Below are 23,515 nucleotides of genomic sequence, written 5' to 3'. Positions count from 1 at the left end.
AGCCAATGACACGGGAAAGGAAGTGAGCGAGTCCCCCTGGGAGGTGGTCCAGCCTGTACCCTCCCCCTGACTACCTCTGCCGCAGTGACCTTAGAGGCTGCATGACTTACAGAGGGCGTAGCCACAGGTGGACGAGCTCTAGCCACCCTGAGTCAGAATGTGATGCAACAAGAAAGACGCCTTTATGCCATGAGCCACTGAGATGTCTCTGCTTGTTGTAAATGACCCGAGCCCTGGGCTATGCAGGGAGGACCTGGGAGTCCAGTGGCAACAGGACATACCTTATCACTCGAGAGGTTCCTCTTCCTCGTGGGCCTGGGAGGGGGCAGGAGCACGTACAGGTCGGCCAAAGTGGGCAGCCCCGGCTTCACCACGGTCACCAGCAGCTCCTGAGGGACGCTGGTCTCCTGCGGGGAGAGTTAAGCCACTTTGGTCCGCTTGTCTTCCTCATCCCCTGCCTCATACTGGGGCCCCCAGGAACACCCTCTCTCCCTTCTTGGCCTATCTGAGTCCTGGACACCTGTCCCGCAGGCCGCTCCTGACCCCTGCATGGCGTGGGGATCGTTCCAGGGTCCCAGGGTGCCCTGAGCTACCTCCTGCACCCAGCTACCCAGGACCCTCAGCCCTGCTGTTCAGGCCCTGTGCCCTCATACTGGCCTCCCCTTGGCCAGGCCTGGCCCTCAGTCCATTCTTCAGACCATGACTAGCGTGAGCACCAGCACCTTCCTCCCTGGCTAATGTCCTCCACGACAAGGCTCCTTACCACACCATTCCAGGTCTGTGACTGGGCCCCACTGACTCCAGCTGCCTTCCCCTTCCCACTCCCCAGCACCCCAGGCCCAGCCAGGGCCATACACCCACAGAGAATATGCTCTCAGCTCATAGGCGCTGCTCATGTAGGTGCCTCTGCCTCCTGGAAGTCCCGTTCCATGCACTTCCATCTGGCAAACCCTGATTCAACCTTCAGTGCCCAGGACCCTTTTAGCAGCATGATTCACAGGAGGGGAAGCCTGGTCAGAGTAGGCCTCAGCCTGTGACAGCTTCAGGTGGCTCCAGAGGACTGGTCCTCTCTCACTGGGGGGCCAAGGGCCTTGGGTGTCCTACAGCCCGCCCTGATGTCTGCCTCCTGGGAGCTCCTGAGGCCAGTGAGCACACTGGGTTCTTCTCTCTGTCTCGTGTCCGGCCCAGAAGAGAAGTTCAGTGAATGAAGGAAAATTGCTTTAAAGAGACTCTGGAGCACTGCAGGACGGCAGTGGGGTCTCCTGCAAACAGCAGGTGGTCCCTGGACTGTGTGCATGGAGGGTGCCTGTGGTCCCTCCCCTGTGAGGTGGCACTCCAGCTGCAAGTCCCCCTAAATAAGGGCAGTGTGCCTGCCCCCCAACCCACAGCTTTCAACACCCCCAGCTGGCCCAAAAGCCAGAGCATCGTGTGCAGGGGCAGTGCCACCCGTCTCTCCTTGCCCTGGGCACCCCGGGGCCCTTGGGCTTCTCTGGATGCCGGAAGCGCCATGGGGCTGGGGAGGCTCCAGGCTCTGGGTGGACACCTTGGAGAGCAGCCGGGTGACCACCAGGCCCACGTCTTCCCTCCACTCAGGCGTGTTGGGGTTGTAGGCATCCAGCTCCTTGGAAAACTGCAGAGGCACGACCTGAAATTGATCTGGAAAGAGGTAGAGAAGGGAGACTGGTCAGTCCTGGACCACCAGGCTCTGATGGCTCCAGGGTGGGGATTGGGGGCAGCCACATGCCCTGGATGGTCCCGGGAGGCCCTTGATCCAGATCCCAGGGCCCAGCAGCCCCATCATCTTCTCAAGCAGGCTGAGAGCAGTCCTGATTTGGTGTTTGGAAACCAGTTCCTTCCCTGGATGCCAGCAGTGGTGGTCTGTCCCAGGCAGGACCCATGTCACTGGCTGCCATCTTATAACAGCAGCGACAAAGATGCCAGTGATGATGACAAGGACGTGCTAACCTGGGAGGGAGGCCTGGTGTGCGCCGAGCCTGCTCTGTGAGATTTGCCTCCTTGACTCACAAGGATGAACACACCCTATGAGGTCAGCCTCTCATCCATCAGGGATCCATGGACTTCAACTGGCTGGTACCCCCACCAGATTAAGAGTCCCTTGAGAGCAGAGGCCCTGTCTTCTTCTCTTTCTCCCACATTTCCCATGACCCATGGCTCAGAGCCCAATTCTTAAGTCACCAGGGGCCCCAGAGATAAATTTTAACCTCTCCACTTCTCAGGCCTCAGTTTTCTCACATGAAAACTGGGAGGAGGCTGTGCAGGGCTGACAGGCTCAAGGGACAAGTGCTTTGAGAACTGCAAACCCAACATCTTACAAAGAGGGTAGTGATGGCCTTTGCAAAGCTCCCAGCCCAGCAATGAATGAAGAATAGCCAAGGGCAGCCTCCTCCAGGGTGTGAAGGGCCTGTGTGGGCAGCCCAACCCTCCTCACACTTGTCCAACTAAATATTTAACTGATGGCTGCTGTCCACAGTAGAGGCTGTTCTTAAAGCAAAATGAGGGTTTATTGCTGTGATGATGGTGGCAGTGAGATCTGCCTCCTTGACAAGGGGGCGTCTCCTTCAGTCTTAGGACCAGCTGGTATTGTAAATATCTCCCATGAGGGACTAAGAGCCCCCAGTGAGCACAGACAAATGAGGATGCAGATTCAGAAAAGGAGGCTCAGCGTTTCTCTAGACAGGAGTCCTCCTTAAGCTGCAATCATGAGACAATACTCGGGCTTGGCCGGAGGTGCAAAGAGTACAGGGGCCCTGGAGGCAGGCAGAGCCGGTGCCCAAACCTGGCTGTCTTGCTGCTGGGTGACCTTGTCCCTGGTGTGTTGTGTCCCATGAGTGTCTTGGGACACAGGATTTGTCAGTATTTATTTTACAGATGGGGAAACTGAGGCCAGAGAGACCGGGAGACTTTGCCCAGGCCACACAGCCAGGGCAGGGCTGTGTTTATCCAGCCCCTCCCTCCCCACCCCAGGGCCACCCAGGGTGACCAGGACATCCATGGCTTATGCGACCCATGTGGCCTGGCCTCTTGGACTGCAGCAGAGATGCAGAGGCCGTGCTGCCAGACCCCGGGAAGGACTCACCCAGCACACGGAGGACCCTGGAGTCCTGCAGCACCGAGTTCCCACAGGCGGCCTGCACCGTCACACGCACGTCACCCGTGTCCGAAAACCGCGTTGTCACAGAATTATCCAGGGAAAGGAGGGGCTGCAGGGGCACAGCAAGGCTCAGGGGCCTGGCCGAGTGAGGCAGCGGCCGTGGGGGACGCTGGCCTATGGTCGCTGCCTCACTGAGAGCATTGCTGTCCCCTTGTTCCCATCAGCAAATGGGCCCATTATGGACGTCCTGTGGTGGCAGCACCCAGGGAGGCATGGGGCAGGCAGCCGGTTCTTTTTTTTTTTTTTTTTTAGACAGTCTTGTTCTGTTGCCCAGGCTGGAGTGCAGTGGTGCACTCTTGGCTCACTGCAACCTCCACCTCCTGGGTTCAAGTATTCTCCCACCTCAGCCTCCCATGTAGCTGGGCCTACAGACGTATGCACCACCATGCCCGGCTAATTTTTGTACTTTTAGTAGAGACGGGGTTTCACCATGTTAGCCAGGTTGGTCTTGAACTCCTGACCTCATGGGCACCCAGTTGTAAGCCAACACAGCACGAACATGAGGTCCCAGCACCCCCTTTCTTCTCAACAGCTCCCCAGGCCCGCCCCCCACGGGCATTTAGGAGGCCTGATGTGGCTGCCGGACTGGGTCTTCACTCCCTGACCATGTGATCTTCCCATCCCCACATATGGCCACCGCAGCTGTGGATGAGCCATGGCTCTGTCATCCATGGCACCAAGCCAGTGCCCAGCTCAGGACCCAGCCATGGGGATGGTGCACACTCAGCCGGGTGGGCACCATGTTGCTGCAGAGACAGGAGAGGCCACCCCCATAGGTGTGGATGTGGAGGCAGAGGCTCTGCCAGGTGAAGTGACATGTATGGAGCATTCAGCTGGAAGTGGTGGAGCCGAGACCTGAACCCAGACCCTGAGCTCCTTCTCAGACCCTCCCCATTCTAGAGAAACACAATCCAGAGCCCACAGCCCCTCCCCTTGCTGGGGCTCTGTGTGAGGGCCGTCAGCTGCTGGTAGGGGGCTTCCTGCCTGGCAGTGCTGGGCTGTTTGCTGAATGGGTGGAGGATGCCCCTCACTGGGTCTTGCCCCCAGTCCAGGCATTCTGCTAATTTGAGCTCTCTCCTGCTCAAGAACTATCTGTGGCTCCCCACTGCAGACAGGATACAACCCAGGCCTCTGAGTGAGGCTTCTGAGAACCCTTGACCTCTTCTTCTGTAAAGCCTTCCCTAAGCCTCTCATTGCAAATGCTGTCTCCTTTCCGGGAACTCTCATGCAGCCCACCTACCTGCCTCTGTGACTTCTACCACCCCTAACTCAGGTAAGCCACCGTGTTCCCATCTCTTTCCCAGGAAAAGGCAGGGTCTAATCTGACTCATCTGGCACCATTGAGCAGATGGGCCCTGAACAGGCACCCACGGAGGGTGTGCCCCTCTCAACTGCCCCAGGAGGGGCCCAAGGGTGAGGAGTGCGCCCTACACTGGTTCCTTCTGCTGAAAACCTGGGGCCATGCTCTGCCCCACTGTGCACCTTGTGGGGAGCCTGAGGGAAGAAGGGCTGAGCGGGGGCAAAGCCAGCACACCTGCAGGCTATGGCCGATCCACCAGTAGAAGACAGTGAGGTTGGGGTTCAAGGGAAGCAGCACAGCTGTGAGGTTCACCTCCTGGTTGATGCCAATGACAGGAACCACCTCCAGGTAAAGGGCCTGCAGGGGGGCTGTGGGGACCCAAAAAGGCCAGGGTTAGATGATATCAGGGCACAGGGCATTTCAGAGGCCGCTTAGTGATCACTGTCACCAGCAACTTCATTGCTACCATCAGCACCACCACTACCACTATCACCACCATCACCACCACCACCACCATCACCATCACCACTACTACCACCATCCATTCCCACCATCACCACCACCACCATCACCACTACTACCACCATCCATTCCCATTATCACCACCATCACCACCACCACCATCATCACCATCACCACTACTACCACCATCCATTCCCACCACTATCACCACCATCACCACCACCACCACCATCACCATCACCACTACTACCACCATCCATTCCCACTACTACCACCATCACCATACCACCACCACCACCATCACCACCATTCACCACCACCTCTACCATCATCACTGCCATCACCACCATCACCACCACCATCACCATCACCACCACCCTCATCACCAACACCACCACCATCACCACTACCACCACCATCCATTCCCACCACTACTATCACCATCACCACTACTACCACCATCCAGTCCCACTACTACCACCATCCATTCCCACCACCACCACCATCACCACCACCACCACCATCACCACCACCCTCATCACCAACACCACCACCATCACCACTACCACCACCATCCATTCCCACCACTACTTCATCACCACTTCCATCATCACCATCACCAACACCACCATTATCACCACCACCACCATCACCACTATCACCACCACCACCACCATCACCACCACCTCCACCATCATCATCACCAACACCACCATTATCACCATCACCACCACCAACGTCACCATCACTACCACCTCCACTATAATCATCATCACTACCATCAACACCACCACCAGTACTGCTATCACCATCATCACCATCACCACCACCACGTCACCACCATCACCACCTGTATCACCACTACCATCATCACCACCACCACCACCACCACCATCATCAATATCACTGCCAGCTACCAGCACTGCCCTACTATTGTATGGGTCATCAGGGGTGTGGGTTTGAGCCTAGCCTCCCTCCCTCCCTGCTCTTGGGTTCACCGTCCTGAGTACCGGGGCCTAGAGCAGTCCCGAGGGATTCCCTGTGTTTCCCCCAAAGCCAGGTTCTGTCTCTCAAAGTGAGTGGCCTTTGGCCTCAAAGGGGCGATAAACTTACAGTTGACCTGGACAAAGAGCACCGCCTCATCGTGGCCTGCCATGTTCTCTGCCCTGACGGACACGCGGTAGATGCCGGGGCTCTCGTAGCGGTGCCGGATGGGCTCCCCGGTCAGTGTAAGGTTCATGTACATGGCCTTGAAGCCATCCCCAAGGTCCACCTGGTACTTGGTGGTCAGGACATCGCCCTGCAGGGAAACACCATGTGGCCACTCAGGAGTGGGCCTTGAAGCTGAGGGGCCAGAGTGGTTCATTCACTCACTCACTCATTCATTCATTCCCGCCCTCCCTTCCTTGAAATGAGTGGGCTCTGGGGATCCACAGGAGACCGGGCCTGGTTCTGCTCTGGAGATTCTGCCGGGAGTGTGAGGCTGACCAAGGCAGCTGGTTTAACCAGGGGCTGTGGCCAAGGGCCATTTCAGAACAATCACCAAGCGGCAGAGAGGGAGAGGGAGAGGCCCAAGGGTGTCATCAGAGAGCAGCTGGGGGGCAGTCAGGGCCCCAGAGAGACCCACTGAGGCCCGTGCTAGGGATGGAGCCAGGAGGGTGAGGGGCCTTCCACTGCGTGGAGGGTTTCGGCAGGGGAGAGCAACACATCTGGAAGCGCCTGAGCCATCTGCCTGCAAACCAAGCAGGATTTTCCCTTCTGGGAGGCTGCGGTTCCTAATTTCCTCCTTCTCAGACCATGCGGTACCAGGAGTGACGCTGACATGTGGCAGGGTGAGCGCGGACAGGAGATTCTACCAACGGCCATCCCCGCGTGGCACCGAGTCACCCGCAGAAGCCGCTCCACCAGCTCCTTCCACCTTCCATAATCGCATTTCCCTCGCAGAGCGGGGGATTGAGTGAAGGAAACAGGAACTTCTTCGACTTTATGGCTCATGACCACATGCTCCCTCCCTCCCTTCCTCCTCTCCTAGCCTTCCCTCTTCCTCCCGTGCCGGCATCAGGGGCACGAGGCAACCGTTTCCTGGTGATGATGAAGGAAACAGCGTGATTACTACCCACTTAGCCATCTTCCCAGTTTATACTAGCCAAACGTTGAAAGTTGATAGAAAACTTTTACGTAAATTCTGTTCACTTAACTTTCTCCACAGACGTGGTAAACTGGGTTGGTCAGTGTCTCCCCAAAATGCACGTCTACCAGGAACCTCAGAACGTGGCCTCATTTGGAAATAGGGTCTTTACAGGTGTCATTAGCTAAGATGAGGTCATACTGGATTAGGGTGGGCCCTAAATCCAGTGACAGGCATCTGTGTAAGAGAAAGGAGAGGGAGATGTGGGCACGGACGGAGGCTGCGTGGAGGTGGAGGCAAAGGCAGGAGTGACTCTGCCAGAAGCCAAGGAGTGCCAGGAGCCCCAGAAGCTGGAGGAGGCGTGAATGGATTCTCCTCTGGAGCCTTGCGTGGCTTCAGGCCACCTGGCATGAGATAATTTGTTATGGGGTCCCCAGGAAGGAGGCTGCAGGGTGCTCCGTTCTCCCCATTTGACAGGTTAGAAGACTGAGGGTGTCCAAAGTCCAGGACCCAGGAGGCTGCCCACTGTTTGTGGTTCTCTCTGTTTAAAGGCAGCCTCTCAGGGTGGGGCGGGGAAGGAGGGGAAGCGCTCCAGTCTGAGCTGCTTCCACGGAGGGAAAGGTTTCCTGTGCTAATCCTGGGAAGGAGAAGGCATGTGTGACCCAGAGTCAGGACCCATGATCCGCTCACCCTGGGTGAGGCGCCGCCTCTCGGGGCCTTGTGTTCCTGCCTGCAAGGGCTGCGCTGATGCACATTTAACTTCTTAAACATTTTACTTGGTTAAAATAATTTGTCCTTTTTTCTCCTAACCACAAAAGTAGTATATTCTCAAAGTAGACAATAATATAAATTCAAATAGCAAAGCAAAGCAAAGAAAAAGAACAAAACTAAATCTCACCATAATACCCACCATTCACATCTTGGTCTATTTCATTTAGGTCCATTATTATTACTGGCACTTAAAAAAAATTAAACATTGTCTTCTGAGATAATGGTAGGTTCCTATGTAGTTGTACGGAATGATACAGATCCACCCCGTGTGCCCTGTGCCCGGCTCTCCCCAAGGCTAACATCTTGCCAAACGATAGTATCACAACTAGGAGGTTGACACTGATACAGGAAGGAGACAGGACAATTCAGCCACCACTAGGACCCCATCGGGTGCCCTTTGTAGACACACCCACTTCCGCACATTAGCCCAACTCCATGGCAACCACTAATCTTTCTCCATTTCTATAATTTTGGTGATAATTTCTATTCTCTTTCTCCATTTCTGAATTTCAGGAGTGTTATATGAATGAGTTGCACAGCAGGGATCACGTGGGCGTGGCTTTTTTCACTCGGCATAATCCACTTGAGGCTCATCCAGGTTGAAGCAGGTACTATTATTATTATTTTTTAAGATGGCGTCTCACTCTGTTGCCCAGGCTGGAGTACAGTGGTGGGGTCTTGGCTCACTGCAACCTCCGACTCCTGGGTTCAAGTGATTCTTGAGACTCAGCCTCCCAAGTAGCTGGGATTACAGGCATGCACCACCACACCTGGCTAAGTTTTGTTTTTTTAGTAGAGACAGGGTTTTGCCACGTTGGCCAGGCTGGTCTCCAACTTCTGACCTCAGCTGATCCACCCACCTTGGCCTCCCAAACTGCTGGGATCACAGGTGTGAGACACCGTGCTCGGCCCTGCTGCAGGTATTAATAATGGATTCCTTCTCACTGCAGCATGGTATCTCAGCATGGGTGCACCCCGGCCTGCGCAAACATTCACCCACTGCAGGGCACCTGGGTGGTTTAAGTTTCTGGCCTTTATGAATAACACTGCTATGAACACACACATACAGGTTTTCGTGTGAACAGAAGTCTTCATTTCTCTGGTATGACCACCACGAGTGCAAGTACTCGGTCCTCTGGTCGTTACATGTTGAGTTCGTTAAGAAACTGCTGAAGTGTTTTCCAGAACACCTGTGGCATTCTCCCGTCTCCCCAGCCATGCATGAGTGATCCAGTGCTCTTACCTGCATCCTCACCAGTACTTCGTGCTGGCGCTATTTTTAATGTCAGCCATTCTCATAGGTGTGCAGTGATGTCTGGCTGTGGGCTTCCCTGGCGGCTGAAGATGCTGACCATCTTTTCGTGTGCTTACCTGTCATTTGTCCATTCTCCTGGTGAAACGTCTTTTCAGTTATTCTGCTCATTTTCTAACTGGATGGTTTGTTTCCTTGCTGTTGAGTGTTCTTCCTCTAGTCTAGGTACTGGTCCTTGTTGGATATGTGGTTTGCAAATATTTTCTCTCACTCTGTAGCTTGCCTTTCATCTTCTTAACATGGGTGTTTCACAGAGTGAAAGTGGCTGATCCTGATGAAGCCCAATTTATCAACTTTCCTTTTGACTGGCTTTCAGTGTGAAGTCTGAGGACTCCTCTCCTAGCCCTAGATATTCTTTCCTGTGGTTTTTCTAAAAGGTTTATGATTTTTGCATGCTACATTTAAATCTAGGCAATTTTGAGTTCATTTTTCTATTGGGCGTGAGGTTTAGGTTGAAGTTCATTTTTATTGGATGAATAAGCCCTCCCCTCAGTGAGTTGCTTTTGCATCGACGTCAACCATCCCTCAGCCATATTTACATGGGTTTATTCCTGGGGCCTCTCTCAGACCTTATTTTTAATTCTTAAGATATTTACAAAACGTAGACTCCCCTAAACCCAGTGCTGTTTGCAAAAGTAGGTTGGCCTATGTGTGTGAGAGAGTGTATGTTTGAGTGTGTACAAATCTGTGAGTTTGAGAGTGAATACATGAGCGTGTAAGCTATGTGTGTCTGTGTGTTTGTGTGTATGTGTGAGCGTGTGTACCAGTGAGTGTGTGCGTCCACCCTGGGTCCCGCACTCCCACTGGCTTCCCTAGCGTAGCGGGTAGCTTCTTCCCGACAGTAGGTGCACAGTGGGGTGGGGGTTGACTCTCCCCACCAAGAGCATCTTTTGATCACTCTCCTCGCTTCCACCAACTCCAGCTCCCGCCCGCAGAGCAGGCCCAGCAAGGGTCCCCGCCTCCTGGGCGGTGGTAGGACTGGCTCCCATAGACACACTCTGCAGATGCGACTGCACTGCTGAGACGCCAGGCTCTAGGCGGCAGCAGAGGGCCATTTTTCCTGGAAGTCAGCCCTGCACGGGCAGCCGCAGCGGGGTCCACTCTGAGGGTCCGGCCGGGACAGGCGGGGCAGCGGCTCTGTCCTCCTGCCGCCCCAAGATGCTGCTGCGAACACAGGCGCCCCAGGGCTGCCCCTGGCTCCGAGGAGTGTGGGTCCTAGGCCCCATCTCCATCAGCAGCCACCCCTGCACCAGGGAACAGCTCAGGTCTGGGGGCCCCAGACTCAGTCTCTGTCCACGTAGAGTTTCGGGGCCAGGGACCCCAATGCCAGCCCTGCCACTCATTCCCGTGTGGCCTTGGGAGACTGACTGAGCTGTCCAAGCCTCAGTTTCTCCAGCTATAAAGCAGGTTGGCAAGAGGATGCCACTTGAGCTGGTGCCAGGAGTACGGGCAGTGGCTCATGCACAGCACCCGCCACGGAGGCGCTCGGCAAGCACTGCTCTGCGTCGTCTTGGGCCTCAGTTTCCCTGTTTGCATTAGACCAGGCTCCCTGCTTTCCAACTCCAAAGACCTTTGCCACCAACATCCCACCCCACCTTGGTACCATATTTTGAAGGACATTTAAACAGGACACACATCGCTGTGAAGCCGCACTTGCTGCATCTCCCGTACTGTTCACCCAAGAGCCAAGTGTCCAGGAAAGCTGCGTGCCAGGAAAAAGCCCAGGGCCCTAGCGCTCACCCTCCGGGTGCGACACAGATGCATCGAACCCTCCTTTGCCCTTTTCTGTCATCTTGAATTTTCTGCAATGCTTGTAAGTTTTTCTAGGTTTTGTTTTTGAATTTGCTACAATGAGCATTAGTTTATTCAACAGTCAGAAAAATAAGCATGTTACAAATTAATTTAAAAGGACTAGAAGGAAATACAAAAAACTAACAGTTGTTACCATGGAAGACGGCGGGCGGGGGGGGGCGCTATTTGAGAGATATTTATACTCTTGATATTTTGTGTGTGTTTTCCAAATGTTCTACAATGAACATTCATTATTTTTAACGTCAGAAGAAAATATAACACTTGTTCTAAAGCAAAAAAAGCAAGCCTGGGAGGCTGGGAGGAAATTTCTATCTGTGTTTGTGTGAGTATTTATATCTGTATCTGTCCATGCACACACAGGATTTATTTTTGGTTGTGTAATTATAAGTAATAGTGTTTTTAACTTTCTGTTTTTCATAAGATCCCAAATTAACTAAATCGATATAATTACAGGTTTAAAAAATGTATTGCCACCCACGGGAATGAATACATTTTATACCAAAGCCAGTAACCATACCCTCCCCCACCCGATGTGTGAAACCACGTCTCCTTCTGCTCTCCGGGGACCCTGATACCCCCTACATCCTACTCTATTCTCCTCCATGTCTCTTGCATTGTTAAATGCTGGTCTCCACTCAGGAAGCGGGTCTCCAGCCCCCTGCTGCCTCCTGTAGTCTGGACAGGCTGGCTGATGGCGATGCCCTGAGCCACTTCTAGGCAGAGAAGACACCCCTCACCATGCCTTCTGCGTGCCCAGCTGGAGCCGCCCCTGCCCGACAGTCCCAGGAGCCCGGTGGGAGGTACTCACTCACCTGCTCCTGCCGCACCACAAACAGGACGTCCTCTCCAGGCCGCACGGCCACCGCCTCGCCTTGGATGCTGACCTGCAGGCCTCGGGGCGGTGTGAGGGGGCACTGCAGCTGCACCTGACTCTGCTGCAGGTCCACCCCACCCTCACACACGTTGGACACCACTTTCCGGTACCTGGATTGACAAGAGAGGGTCAGGGTCCACTTCAGACAGGTGGTGAGGGATGGGACCCCATAGTCTGGGGAGGGACGTGCTTGCCACCCAGAGGTGGTGCTTGGCTTCCCACCCCTAGGGCTCTACTTGCTAACTCCCAGCCACCTCCTGACTCCACCTGATTGCTGTTACCGCCCCATTTTAGAGATGAGAACACTGAGGCTCAGAGGAAGAGGGACTGATGGTGGCAGGATGTGCTTTGGAGGCGCTGGCATCTCTGTGGTCTGATCATATTACTCATAGTAACAGTAATAGCCGCCGTTAGTGCTGCAGAGGGGGTGTTTAAGCAGCCAGTTTGAATTTCAGGGTCTTGCTGAGAAGGGTGGAGGGCAGAGTGCCCGAGAGGGCCTGGGGTCCTGCCTCCACCTCGCCACTGGCTCACAGTGTGGCCATAACCATGGGCACACACACCCCTCCTCCTGGGCTCCATCTCCCTGTACCCTTGAGAGACCTGGACTGGGCGATTCATGACTAATCACTGCATTCATGAGACACCTATTTACTGAGCATCTATTATGGGCCAGGTACTGGGAATGGGGGTGATCGCACGCAGTCCCTAGATGCTGTGCAGAGCAGACCCTCTAGTGGAAAGGCAGAGATGGACCTGAGCATATCACATCAGAGTGAAACCACAGCTGTGACGGCGCTGGCTGGGGCATCCCTGGGGACCTGGTCCCTGACAAAGGGGCTTTCAGCAAGAATGGGAGGGTGAGCAGGAGAAGAAAGAGCATCCCAGGCCATGGGAGCAAAATGTGCAAAGGCCCTAGGGTGGGTCTGAGCCTGGAGGGGGAGCGGGTGTGGCATGAGGCTGGAGAGGGGCCCTGGGCAACCCTTTAGGAGATCCCTGAAAGGGGTGGCCTCATCCGTCTTGCTACTTGTGAAGCTCCCTCAGGCTACACTATGAGTCTGTGAAAGTGGCATTGCTGCCAAGGTGCTGGGGGTACCTGTCTCCCCAAGGCTGATCCCCCTCTTGCCCTCAAGGCCAAATTCTCCCAGATGGCTCTGCTGCTGAATAAGCATTCAGAAGTTGATCATGCACAGGCCCATTTGATTAGTAATTTGAAAGAAAATACCCTTCTCTAAGGGCTACCCACCCATGGCACCTACGGTGTGCAGATGGTATGAGATGAAATCCTTTGCCTTGATCAAGGTCCTGGCTCTGACACTTCAGACAAGAGTCCCTGTTGTCAAGCCCAGGTGGATGTGCAACCACTGCAGCTTCATGATACATGGGTGCATGGGTAGACAGATGGGTAGATAAGTAGATGGATGGATTGATGGATGGTGAATGAATGAATAGATGGTGGATGGATAGATGGATGGGTAGATGGATGAATGGATGATGGATGGATAGATGGGTGGGTGGATAGTGGATGAATTGATGGGTAGATAGATGGATAGGTGAATGGATGGATGGTGAATGAATAGATGGGTGGTGGATTGATAGATGAATGGATGGATGGGTAAATGAATGGATAGATGGATGCATGGATAGTAGTTGAATGCCTGGGAGAATAGAAGGATGAATGGAAAGATGGATGGATAAATGAACAGATGATGGCTAACTGGATGATGGGTGGACAAATGGGTAGATGGGAGATGAACGAGTGATTGCATGGATGGGTGGGTGGATGGCAGGAGACATGCTGGTGAGGCCAAAGCCTGCAATTTCTGGTCCTGCCTCCTGTTTCCTCATGTTCCCCCAGGGGAAGTAATGGGGATTTTCTAACAAGCCCATCGGCTTTTCTCTTCTTCTCTGAAAAATGTCCTCAAAGAGAAATGAGGAAATTGGGACTTTCTGATGGAGCACGTTTGGGACCTCCTAAAGCTGAAGGCTTGCAGCTATTTTGTACCTAATATTTTACATGAACTGAGTCCTTCATAGCAATATGCCCAGCCTCTGGTGGAGGAAAAGTATTGTAACTGCTTGCACTTGATGATGCCTTCCCTTCATGCACAGCTTGTATTCAGCATACCACAGACTGAAGGAACACCTACTGTGTGTTGTGGAGCTTACAGTTCAGCAAGGAGGACAATTAGGTGAGTGATGACAATAAGTGGGATTTGTGCTGTGACAGAGGCAAGCTCGGGGTCAGGAGTGGGTGGTCAGGGAAGGCTTCCTGGAGGAAGTGCCATTTAAGCGGAGACCTGCAGGCAGCAGGAGCACCTCCAGCACCCAAGCCTTGGTGAATGGGGAGAGCCTGGCTTACTGGGCACTGGTAAATGGGGAAGGGTCCTAGCACTGCAGAGGCTCAGAAAGACCAGGGGAAGACGTGCTGCAGCAGGTGTGGGCCACGGGCACCTTGGACCTTTTCTGTCTATTGTTCTCTGTCCAGAGCCAACTCAAGGCAGCTTTCTCCAGGCACTGGCCCACATGGGCTCAGATGGGAGAACCCTGTGGGTTCCTTTGGCTTGGGAACTAGGGTCATTCACTCATGATGTCTGGTGGCTCACATGAGCCCAGCAGCCAGGCTCTGTGCTGTGAGCACAGGCCATCCTCGACTTTGACCTCTCTTTCCCCGGCTCCACTTGGGAGCTGCAGGCACCAGCCAGGAAGGCATGGTTTCGGGGCTGCACCACAGCGGTGCCCCCGGATTTAGGCAGGCAGAGGCCCGCACCCACACTCACCCAAGGCTGCTGGTGTAGGTCTGGCCCAGGGCACAGTCGTCAGGCGGGGACAATGGGTTAAACCAGAAGTTGGCAGAGCACTTGTTGGTATTGGACTCTGAGGAGGGGGAGCGCTCAAATCCGTAGTCACTGGGAGGAGGGAAGAACAGTGGTAAGCGACGGGCACAGGTGGGAACCGGAGTCACCCAGGGTTGGGGTGAAATCTGGGGGAGCTGAGAAGGGAACCTCATGACAAGGGCCCGCTATGCACCCATCTGTGAGGACATGAAGGAGCACCCACAGCCCCATCCCAGAGGGGCACACAGGGTAACAAGGGAGGCAAAGGGATGCTGGGAACTCAGAGAAACCTGGAGGGCTGCCTGGAGGAGGTGAGCAAATCTCAAAGGATGGACAGAGGCAAGTAAGGAAAGAGAGGGAGAGGCACTGCTGGCAGGGCCCAGGCTGAGCAGCACCAGTACAGGTGGAGGAGGCTGGAATGCCAGGGAGCAGGATGAGGGGGGGCGAGGTGGCAGGTGGGTGAGCTGTCAGCCAAATTGTCCTGTGGGCACTGGGCAGTCACAGGCAGCTTTTGAGAACAGCAGGGGACAGGCCGGGTGGCTTTCAGCAGAGTCCCTGGATGGAGAAGGGCCGGGGTGGGTGCAGCACGTCCCCAAGATGCCCTGACCCGTTCCTCACTTTCTCCTCCTGCCTGTGAGCGGCCACTGAGAGGGTTTAAAAATGCACCCACAAATTCCTTAAAGCTCCTTCCTGGAGTGTGGGCTGGTCTTGGTGACTTGGTTCTAACAGACAGAATGAGGCAGAAGTGGCGGTGTGCGACTCTGATGCCAGGTTATGAAAGGCGCTGAGGCTTCCTCCCTCACTCTGGGGGAAGTGGCCGCCATGCTGTGAGGATGCTCAAGCAGCGCCTGGGGCCTCGTGGCCAGGAGCCCGTCGCTCACCACAGGAAGTCCGAGTCCCGGCACTCGCACACGCGGGACGTGAGCGCCGACGTGAAGCTCCTCCCCTTGATGCACCAGGACGTGGACTTTCTCTTCCGGAAACTTCTCTGCTGGCCCATGATGCAGCGGTCGCCCTGCAGCAGGAACATCAGGGTAAGGAGTTACCTGAGACAGGGCAACTGCTGTACATGGCCTTGTGCCGCTGAGGCTGCCAGAGCCTGAAGATGGCTGATGGCTCAGGTTACAGATGGGGAAACTGAAGCCCATAATGGGGCGTGGCATGTCTGCGGTCAAGTTGGGGAAGTCTCCCTTTCATCCCAACCCATGGGCATTCACTGAGCCCCTCCTGTGTGCAGCCCCGGCTGGGCCCGAGGGGTCGCAGAGCTGCTGGAAGTACAGCCCCTTTGAGGTTCCCCTCGTCCCCTCAGGTGCTGTGTGGGAGCTGGGCCGAGCCATGCCCTTGAGGGCTCACAGGCACACAGTGGGTCCTCAGGGGACAATCAGGACAGGACAGGCCCACCCCATCTACCTGCAACAGCTGCTGTGGCAGTGACAGGGGTGGGGCCGGTGAGGATGCCTGGTGGCCTGTATTCAGGTTCCTAAACCTCCTCCTAGGCCCATCTGAGCACTTCCTTGTGAAATCCAGCTTCGGCAATGCACCCTGCTAGGGCAGTTTGGCAGGCACCGCCCACCCTTGACATCTGATCACCGTCCCTATCCGATGGGCTTCCTCATCCCCTGCTGCCCCCAGGTGATGTCAAATCCTCTGATGCCTGGTGTTTCCTCTTAGTCAGTTTCCACCCACTGACCTTGGCTCTGAATTCCCATTTGCCCAGGCTGAATTCAGGTTGAGCCTACTCTCTCCTTTGAGAGGGTCCCTGAACCCACCGTGATGGTCTTAAGTCTTCCACCCCGCACTTTAACAAGTACCATTAAATCATTTCTTCAACAGGGCCACCCCCCAACCGCAGTTCCAGGCCCCCACACTGTGAAATCCCAGGCTTCCCCACCATACCGCCAGCAGCACAGCCTGATTGGAACTACAGAGGGGCCACTGATGGCCTTTATACTTAGCTTAGTGTCCATATTACACATTTGCTGTATAAACAGTTATGTGTCTCGATTACAGCGTGGGCTTGCCCCAGATCCCACTCCACACCCAGAACCCACTGTCATGTATGGTACAGGCCTGTGTTACCTTCCTAAGATCTGAACATCCTGAACCCCAAGCATACTGGACTCCATGGGCTGGGGTAGAGCCTGTGGCCCCACACTCCCCGAGTGTGGCTGAGGACCCTCAGCTCAGGTAGCTCCATGACTGAGAAGGGTCTAGAAAAGCCCACAGGAGGCCTGGACATCTAAAGGCGCTGGGGATTCCTTGAAGACTTCTTGGAGGCGGGGAGGTGCCCTGTGGCCTTGCAGGGGAGGACTTTGGCAGGCAGAGTGGGCCTGTGTTTGCAGTCTGTACCCCACCTGCCCGATCCCAGCCTCATCCCGGCCCACCTGCAGGTTGGAAAGGTCCCAGGAGCTATAGTCCTCCTCGCCACACTGCCTGGAGAATGAGGGCCGGAAGTCCACCTTGACCAGCTCCCAGTCGGAGCGGAAGCTGATGTGGCCAAAGACCCTGGGGTGGGAAGATGAGGGAAGGGAGAGAAAACCACCTTCGTCAGGCCTCGTCCTACTGTGCAAATCATGTCCCCCCGGACTCTGTTCCTATCTGTACCATGGGCACAGAGATCCCTCTCCTGCCCTTGCTGGGGATCACAGCGAGGCTGCCCCGGGCACTGAGGATCAGAGAGAGGCTGCGCTGGGCACCGAGCCTGGCCCTGCACACGTGCTCTGTAGGCTTGGGCGCGAATATTCCCACAACTACCACCTGTGATCTATGACTTGTCAATTGCACTGCGTGGGTCACTCTGGTTGGCCCCCCATGGCCCCCCTTGATGGACAGGGAAGGAGGCCCAGGTCCACAGCAGGGTTGGGAGCCCTTCCACGGCCCCCACAGTGGTCCTTGCACTGTTTTGTGGAATGATCTGTGGTCAGGTGGCTGCATCTGCGGCTGTCTGGCTTCTCCCTGGCTTTCTCCCAGCCTGACTGTGTGAGGGTTCTGTGCTGCAGAAACCCAGCTTTCTATCGCTGGGCCACAGGGCATTTGCTTCCTAGTAGAGGTAGCGATTCAAAGAGAAATAACGAGTCAGCAGGCCCAGCGCAGAGCCCACGGGATGAGCAAGTTTGGCCCATCGCAGCCTAGGTGGGTGGGGGAAGTGGGGGAAGAGAGAATAGGGAGGCTGGCCACTTAGGGCACACCCATATGTGTGCTGGCAGCTGTGCATGCACCGCCTGGTAGGCCAGGTCCACCCCTGTTTTACAGAATGGAAAGCCGAGGCACAGAGAGGTTGAGTAACTTGCCCAAGGTCACACAGCTTGTTTGTGCTGTTCCTTCTCCCTCTTTGCAGTCAGCAGTCATTGCTGAGTGACCATCACTCAGAATGGTACTCAGGTGCCCCGCTTTCTCCCTCTCTGGGAGGGCTGCTGCCTGAGTGCCTTCCACTCCATCCCTCAGTACCACACACTTAGGCTCCAAAAACCACCCAGAAGGTGGGCCCAGACTGCTCTTCCCTGGGCCTTCTCTAGTCCAGCTTGTGGTGCTCTGGCCATGTTACCAGAGGCCAAGCATCTGGGTGGGGGAGGTGATGCATGCTGCTCCAGTCTGGTCCCTATCTGAGCACCCCCAACTGGGGCTGGATACTTGGGGGTGGCCCATCATGAGCTGAAAGGACAACCCCATTCTAGGGCGGCGTTGAGAAAGGTTTTGTAGGGTATTTCTGAGACATGACAGCTGGGTCTGAGTGTCTGAGGCTGAAATTTGAAGATTTGGCTCCATGGGGCACCTCTCAGCCAGGCAAGCCTGTGGCGGTCCATGCTTGAATTACATCGGTGACCTCGCATTTGCCTCCACTCTCTGGAACAGTCCCACGAGGCAGACACTATTGTCTTTGTTTGATGAAACCCTAAGCCTCTGCAGGCTGAGCACAGGGCCTCCCTCTCTCTTAGCTGGACCTTCCCTCGGAGACCCTGCCTCCCTGTGCTCCCTAAGGCCGGCTCGTTGAGGGAGCAGCCAGGCTGGTTCCATCCCGCATTCCTGCCATGTCGCTGCCAGGCCTCATTCCAGCCGGGCCCCTGGTTTTGGGCTCACAATCCCATCTGCTTTCTTCTCTGTGCATGGGGGTCAGGAGCCCCAGGCCGTTCTTTCTTTTTCAGAGGAGTGGGGAAATGGGGCTTGAGCCTTCGGCCTGAGACCCCTCCTAGCTGCTAGTGGCAACACCCACCAAGGACAGGGGAAGGTCCCCAGGTACGGCTGTGACTCTGCCGCGTCCGCCCGCTTCTGCAGGTGCTGTTTCCAACAGAGGAATCTTGTGGGCCTGCATGGTGGCCCTGGCTGTGAGTGGTCTTGGCTCAAGGGCACCTGTGATCGGGATGAGGGTCTCACTTGCCGTCTGTCTCCTGATGGACGCCACTTGGAGACGCCTCAACACTGCAGAGACCAACTGAACACGCTGGGATCTTCCTTCAACATCACTGTCCAAACAATGCCTGGTGCATTGGTCTCTGAAACAGCGTCTGAGGGTCTTCTCTCACTTAAGAAATGCTTTTTTAGGGGAAACTTCTGGATCCCTGAGAGAATCCTCACACTCTCCTGTGGCCTGTGGCATCATGAAAGGCACAGCAGCAGCAGCCACTGGTGTATACGGAGCACCTACTGCAGGCCGGACCCAGGTGCGACCTTATATCCCCCCATTTCCTCTTCGCCAAAGCCCCCTTTTACAGACAAGGAAACTGAGGCTGAGGCAAGGGACCCCCCCAGGGCAGCACAGCTTCAGGCTACCTCCTGGAGGGGCCGGCATTGGAACCCGGGCTGGGGGCTCCGGAGCTGTGAGGCTCTGCGCAGAAACATGGCGGGTGCTGGCTGAGCATGACACTTGGGCTCCATTGGTCACAGAGACCCCCAGGAGGCCTCAGTCTCACTGCTGTTCTGAGCTGGGGCAGAGCAGAGAGGCTGGTTTGGTTGATTAATTAACCCCCTCCATGTCCCTGAAGCCCTGCCTTTTATGAAACCTAAACCCTCAGCTGATACTACGAGAAATAGCTGCCATGTCATTAATTCTGGGTCTTAGGAAAGAGGTGGCGAAGGGGCCTAGGTATTACTTTGCAGGTAACGAGGAAAAAACGGGCCACGCTGTGAGGGTTGAGCCATGCAGCTGGGGAAGGCTCTGGGAGTCCCCACTCCACCTCTCGCCCGAGCCCAGGACCTGGGGACCTCTCCCTGCTCTGAGGCTGCTCTGTGGGGAAAGGGAGGCAGGTGAAAGTGACTGGCGCCAGGAAAGTGTCCCAAAAGGTGCCTCTGGCCAGGTTAGAGGTGGCCTTTGGGCAGATTTGGACAAAACAGTTATCCGGGAAGGACAGGGTGGCCGAAAGCTGAGCCTGTGGCTGTGGGAACTCTCCAGCAGGGCAGCTCCCGTACAGACCCCTGCAGAGGGACTTTGATTCTGGCCCGCCGGTGTGTTCCCTCTCCTGCAGTTTGAATTCTTTGTATGCCACTGGGATTGGGAAGCTGTCTGAAGATGCAGCACTGTGAACCAGGTGGTCTGGAGGAACTGTTCTGATGCTTTAAAAATAACTTAAAAGGTTATAGCACCTGGCTGTGAATTCTGCCATTATCCTTCTGGGATACAATGCCTCACCTGTGGGTGAGGGATGAAGGCTGGGTCATCTCTGGGGCCTAACCAAGGCTCAGACCTCGTGACAGCTGGGGTGAAGGGCTTGGCACCCTGCACAGGCAGGCTCCTTCAAGGCTCCCAGATGGACAGCGCTCCCATCTCTTGGCCAGGCAAGCTGAGGCCTGGAGAAGGCGCTCAACCTCTGTGTAAGGAGTAAGGGCCGCCCTCACCCCTGCACTGCTGGCTCCCCACGGCTTTGCGGGTTCTGGCCCCAGGAACGGCTTGACCACTTGAAGGGTCCACACTACAAACAGAGTGCAGGCAGGGTGTCTGGTGGCCGGACTCCCTTCCTCCCTTGCTCCCCCTCCCCGTAAAGGCCACAGAAGGTCCTGCAGCTGCAGGAAAAGGCAGGACCATCCCGTTCTGTCCCAGACCACGGCCTCCGGGGGCATGAGAGTGGGCAAAAGTCATGAAAGATTTTATGCATCCAGGGCCCGGTCGGGGCAGGAATTAACTGTGCAGGGAAAACTGCAAACATCAAGACCCTTAGAGAATAGGAAGGGTGATTATCCCCACCCAATTTTTACAGGACAGGCTCTCAGGGTCCCCACCCTCCCACCACTCCCTCAGGGATGAATTCTTTGAGACACGTTGGCACCTCTAAAAATGGGGGAATAAAGCAATCTGTCTAGATTTCTTATGAGAATGGCCCGAGGTCGCGTATGAAAACAGCCTGTAGCATGCAGTGGGGCGCTCACCAAAGATGCCTTGCAGCCCCTGTCGCAGGAGGCCATATTGGTAAAGACGGAGGGAGGACTTGGGGCAGAGGGTCCAGGAACGGGAAGACGCCCCCCAGACTGTGGGAGGGGAAGGGGCTCACTGTTCTCCCGGGGCGCTGAACGACAAGACCACCCAGAAGCACCATCGCACACCATCAAGAACACACGGATGCAGGATCAAAGGTCTGCCGGCCGGCGGGACCCACCTGCAGCGGGTACTGGATGTTCAGTGAGACCAGTGAAGGGGACCCTTGCGTTCTTGGGAATAACACTCCCACCCGCCCGGGACCCCAGGTGGGAAGCAGAGCTGTCCCAAGCATCCCCTCAATCCCACCACAATGCACCGCCTGGGAAGGCCAGCCGGGACCTCTCTGCTGTGGAGTGAGCGGAAGCCAGGCCTCTATGCTAGAATCAGAGTCTAAGCAGGTGATTTCTTGCTCATCACCCAGGAAGCGAGAAGGCCCCAAGCATCAGAGGTGAGCATCAGTCGAGAGCTCATCTGCGGCGACCTCGTGGGGTTTAAGTCCCCACGTTACAGACAAGGAACCCAAGGCCTCTGGAGGAGAAATGTCGTTTCCTGGGCACAGACGTTCTGCTTCCTGGAATCCTCCTGACAGCTCCTCAAGCCGACTTATTTCCCCATTTCAGGGCTGTGGAAACCGAGGTGCAATGTGCGCGGTCCATTGTCCGGGGACACCAGCCTGGTGAGAAACATCCTGATTTGGAAACATCCTGGGCGGAGCTGTGTGAGCTGTGCTGGCTGGGCCCTGGTCCTGGGGGTGATCTGCCCGGCTCGCCTCTCCCCAGCCAGGCCCCTGCAGGCGGTGCCTGCACAAGCTCATTCCCGTGAGCGTCTGTCTCCACCCCTGTGTCATCCTCACAGGTGCATCACCACGCATTTATTCAAGCCACGTTCACGAGCACCAAGCCCCTCTTCCACGCCTGGTGCTGTGCTTGGCCCGGGGACGCACCAGTAAAGCCAGCAGAGCCAGTCCCTCCTGGAGCCCAGGGCAGGGCACAGCCAGTAGCAAGGGCAACCCTGCAGATGGGATCAGATTCGCGAAGGGGTGAAGGCCAGGCAGCCCAGGCATGGTGGCAGGGAAGGCCCTTCTGGGCTGGGACTGAATTGAAGGCGGCAGGAATTCACGCTGTTGCTGACCTGCTCATCTTAAATACCGAGAGGGGTCCACACTCACCACTTCTTCCCTGTCCTTGCGCCCCACGCAATCTGTTTCCCGAAGCCTGCTTTCCCACCCTGGCTCAGCTGGAACCGATGGCTTCTTGCTGCTAAATCCGACATCCAGCTTCCATCCTCCTTGGCCAGGAGCTGGGAGGCAGGCTCGGTGTCCTCTGAGTGTGAGGACAAGTTCCTGTTCTCCATGATCAGAGGTCCCTAAAGCCAGGGCTGAGTGTGCTGTGTTGCCAACACTCCTGGCACCTCAAACAGCACCTGGCACATAGTAGGTGCTCAATAAACGTGCACTGGATGATGGCAAAGCAGAAGAGCATCCTCATAGGGGGTCCCATCTCTGCTCGGCGTGGAGAGGACAGGCTACTGCCCACAGAGCTGCCCAGGAGTGCCCACATAAGCTGGACTTGGCCACAGGTTTTTCCTCCTGCAACATTGCCGAAGGTACCTCCCCTCTCAGAGCCTCCGTTTCTTTAATTGTCAAGCAGCAGAGCTGGTTGAGGGTGGGTGGGTGTGATGGGCGGTGGGCATGAAGGCAGCAGGGGTCAGGGGTGGTGTCTTCCAAGGCTGTGCTCCCAGTCCCAGCCACAGCAGCCAGGGGAGCTCAGGGGCTGTGTCTGCCCAAACTCCCCAACAAACAAGGGGACACACTAGCCCTGCAGAGCCCAGCCTCATCCCTGCCCAGACAGAGCCCAGCCTCATCCCTGCCCAGGCAGAGCCCAGCCTCATCCCTGCCCAGGCAGAGCCCAGCCTCATCCCTGCCCAGGCAGAGGCCAGCCTGGGCAGGGTGGGCAGCATTGTCCCAGCTGGGCAGTTTCTTTCCAAAAGCAGGCCTGCTCCCCACAGCCTGGAGCTGTCCTCCTGTGGCCTCTTGGGAGCTGTGTGCCTGCTGGGGAGGGTGGGCACACGGAGGGAGATAGAGGCTGGGGTCAGGCACTCTTGGGAGGCTTATCCATGTGGGCCCCTCTGGGGCATTCAGGGGCCAGTGGAAGAGCCATTCAGGGTCAAGGGTGTGAAGGCCCATTGCCAGCTGGAAGGGAAAACTCAGGGTGTGAATTGGTGAATGAGCCAGGCCAGCACTTCCTGCTGAAGCCAGCCAGAGGGTCAGTCCCAGGCCATAGATCCACACCTGCCAGAGAGCACATGGCCACTCCAGCTGAGTGGGCGAGGGTGAGGGGCACGGTGCCTGGCTCTTCTGTGGGAAATGGGTAGGGCAGGGCCTGCCTGCTCTAGAAGGGACAGAGCAGAGGACAAGGTGTCCAAAGTCCAGGTGTCCAACCTCC

The 23,515-nt window shown here is 55.9% G+C and overlaps 1 protein-coding gene across 1 annotated transcript in view; it reads right to left on the bottom strand.

Annotated features, from left to right (window-relative positions):
* SORCS2 (sortilin related VPS10 domain containing receptor 2) overlaps positions 1–23,515 on the bottom strand; it is a 524,651-nt gene that overhangs the window by 5,231 nt on the left and 495,905 nt on the right. The window contains exons 15-23 of the mRNA XM_032135565.1: positions 17,050–17,170; positions 15,547–15,680; positions 14,609–14,737; positions 11,770–11,941; positions 6,048–6,234; positions 4,707–4,840; positions 3,098–3,221; positions 1,544–1,656; positions 282–407 (exon numbers count right to left, since the gene is read on the bottom strand). Coding sequence (XP_031991456.1) covers positions 282–407; positions 1,544–1,656; positions 3,098–3,221; positions 4,707–4,840; positions 6,048–6,234; positions 11,770–11,941; positions 14,609–14,737; positions 15,547–15,680; positions 17,050–17,170 — 1,240 coding nt within the window. The remainder of the gene's footprint in view (positions 1–281; positions 408–1,543; positions 1,657–3,097; positions 3,222–4,706; positions 4,841–6,047; positions 6,235–11,769; positions 11,942–14,608; positions 14,738–15,546; positions 15,681–17,049; positions 17,171–23,515) is intronic.

This window comes from Hylobates moloch, unplaced genomic scaffold, assembly GCF_009828535.3.
Source record: "Hylobates moloch isolate HMO894 unplaced genomic scaffold, HMol_V3 SCAFFOLD_17, whole genome shotgun sequence".
In the NCBI taxonomy this organism is placed as follows: domain Eukaryota; kingdom Metazoa; phylum Chordata; class Mammalia; order Primates; family Hylobatidae; genus Hylobates; species Hylobates moloch.
The sequence above is the reverse complement of the archived record's forward strand: the minus strand, read 5'-3'. Positions and strand labels throughout refer to the sequence as shown.